General features: G+C 51.0%; 2 protein-coding genes across 2 annotated transcripts in view; one reads left to right on the plus strand and one right to left on the minus strand.

Annotated features, from left to right (window-relative positions):
* Positions 1-42: 42 nt before the first annotated feature.
* On the plus strand, positions 43-263 carry PPTG_25001 (hypothetical protein; the record flags this gene model as incomplete). Its single annotated transcript, XM_008919121.1, has 2 exons — positions 43-111; positions 180-263. 2 exons carry the CDS (start codon positions 43-45, stop codon positions 261-263), a joined length of 153 nt encoding a protein of 50 aa, XP_008917369.1.
* Positions 264-371: 108 nt separating this feature from the next.
* The window catches only part of PPTG_20268 (hypothetical protein), a gene marked incomplete at both ends in the record, with an annotated part of 831 nt that continues 519 nt past the window's right edge, over positions 372-683 (minus strand). Inside the window, 2 exons of the mRNA XM_008919122.1 lie at positions 372-477; positions 542-570. Of these exons, the coding sequence (XP_008917370.1) occupies positions 372-477; positions 542-570 (135 nt within the window). The remainder of the gene's footprint in view (positions 478-541; positions 571-683) is intronic.

The following is a 683-nucleotide window of genomic DNA, read 5'->3' on the forward strand; positions in this document are numbered from 1 at the left end:
AAATCGGACTGAGACTGCGCAAGCTGGGATTCCAGATCAGCTATGCGACGGGCTGTATCGGGCGGAATGATCACGCCAAACGAAGAAGCAGCAGCCAGCTGTGCCTCCAAGGTGGAGATCCGATCGTGGAACTCCGATACTGCTTCATTATAGCGGAGCTTCAAATCGCGATATCGAAGACGGCAGGCCTCAAGCTCGCGGGAATTGTCCAGACGTTCCTGCAGCGCGTTCAAGCGGTCAGCGAGTTCTGTCCGGGGCTCTAGGCCGCTCAAACCGATAAAAGCAAACTACCTAATCGTGAAAATCTCTGTGAAGCTTGTTATCGTTATCAAGCAAGTTCATACAAAAACGAAGAAAAAAAACTCGGCAGCTCAGGCCACTCCATCCTTATCAACGTCATGTGCGCCTGCCGACGCAGCTCGATATCTCGGAGGGGCCAGCTTCTGGATTTTCACCACCGGATCCGGTCTCAGCATGCTGTAGAAACCACGAAAAGCTGTCAGTCTTGCACAACTCAGCGCTATCAAATCCAGACTCGTACCTCAGATCGTTCGGGGTAACGAAGATAAACTGCTTGTTGCAGTTCTTCTGGAAGGATATCCTTCCACCTTATATGTGGTCCATACAGAGCTGGAAGGATGGTCCACACAAAGCTGGAACGATATCCTTCCACCTTATATGTG

The sequence above is a fragment of the Phytophthora parasitica genome (assembly GCF_000247585.1).
Source record: "Phytophthora parasitica INRA-310 unplaced genomic scaffold supercont2.513, whole genome shotgun sequence".
NCBI lineage: Eukaryota > Oomycota > Peronosporomycetes > Peronosporales > Peronosporaceae > Phytophthora > Phytophthora nicotianae.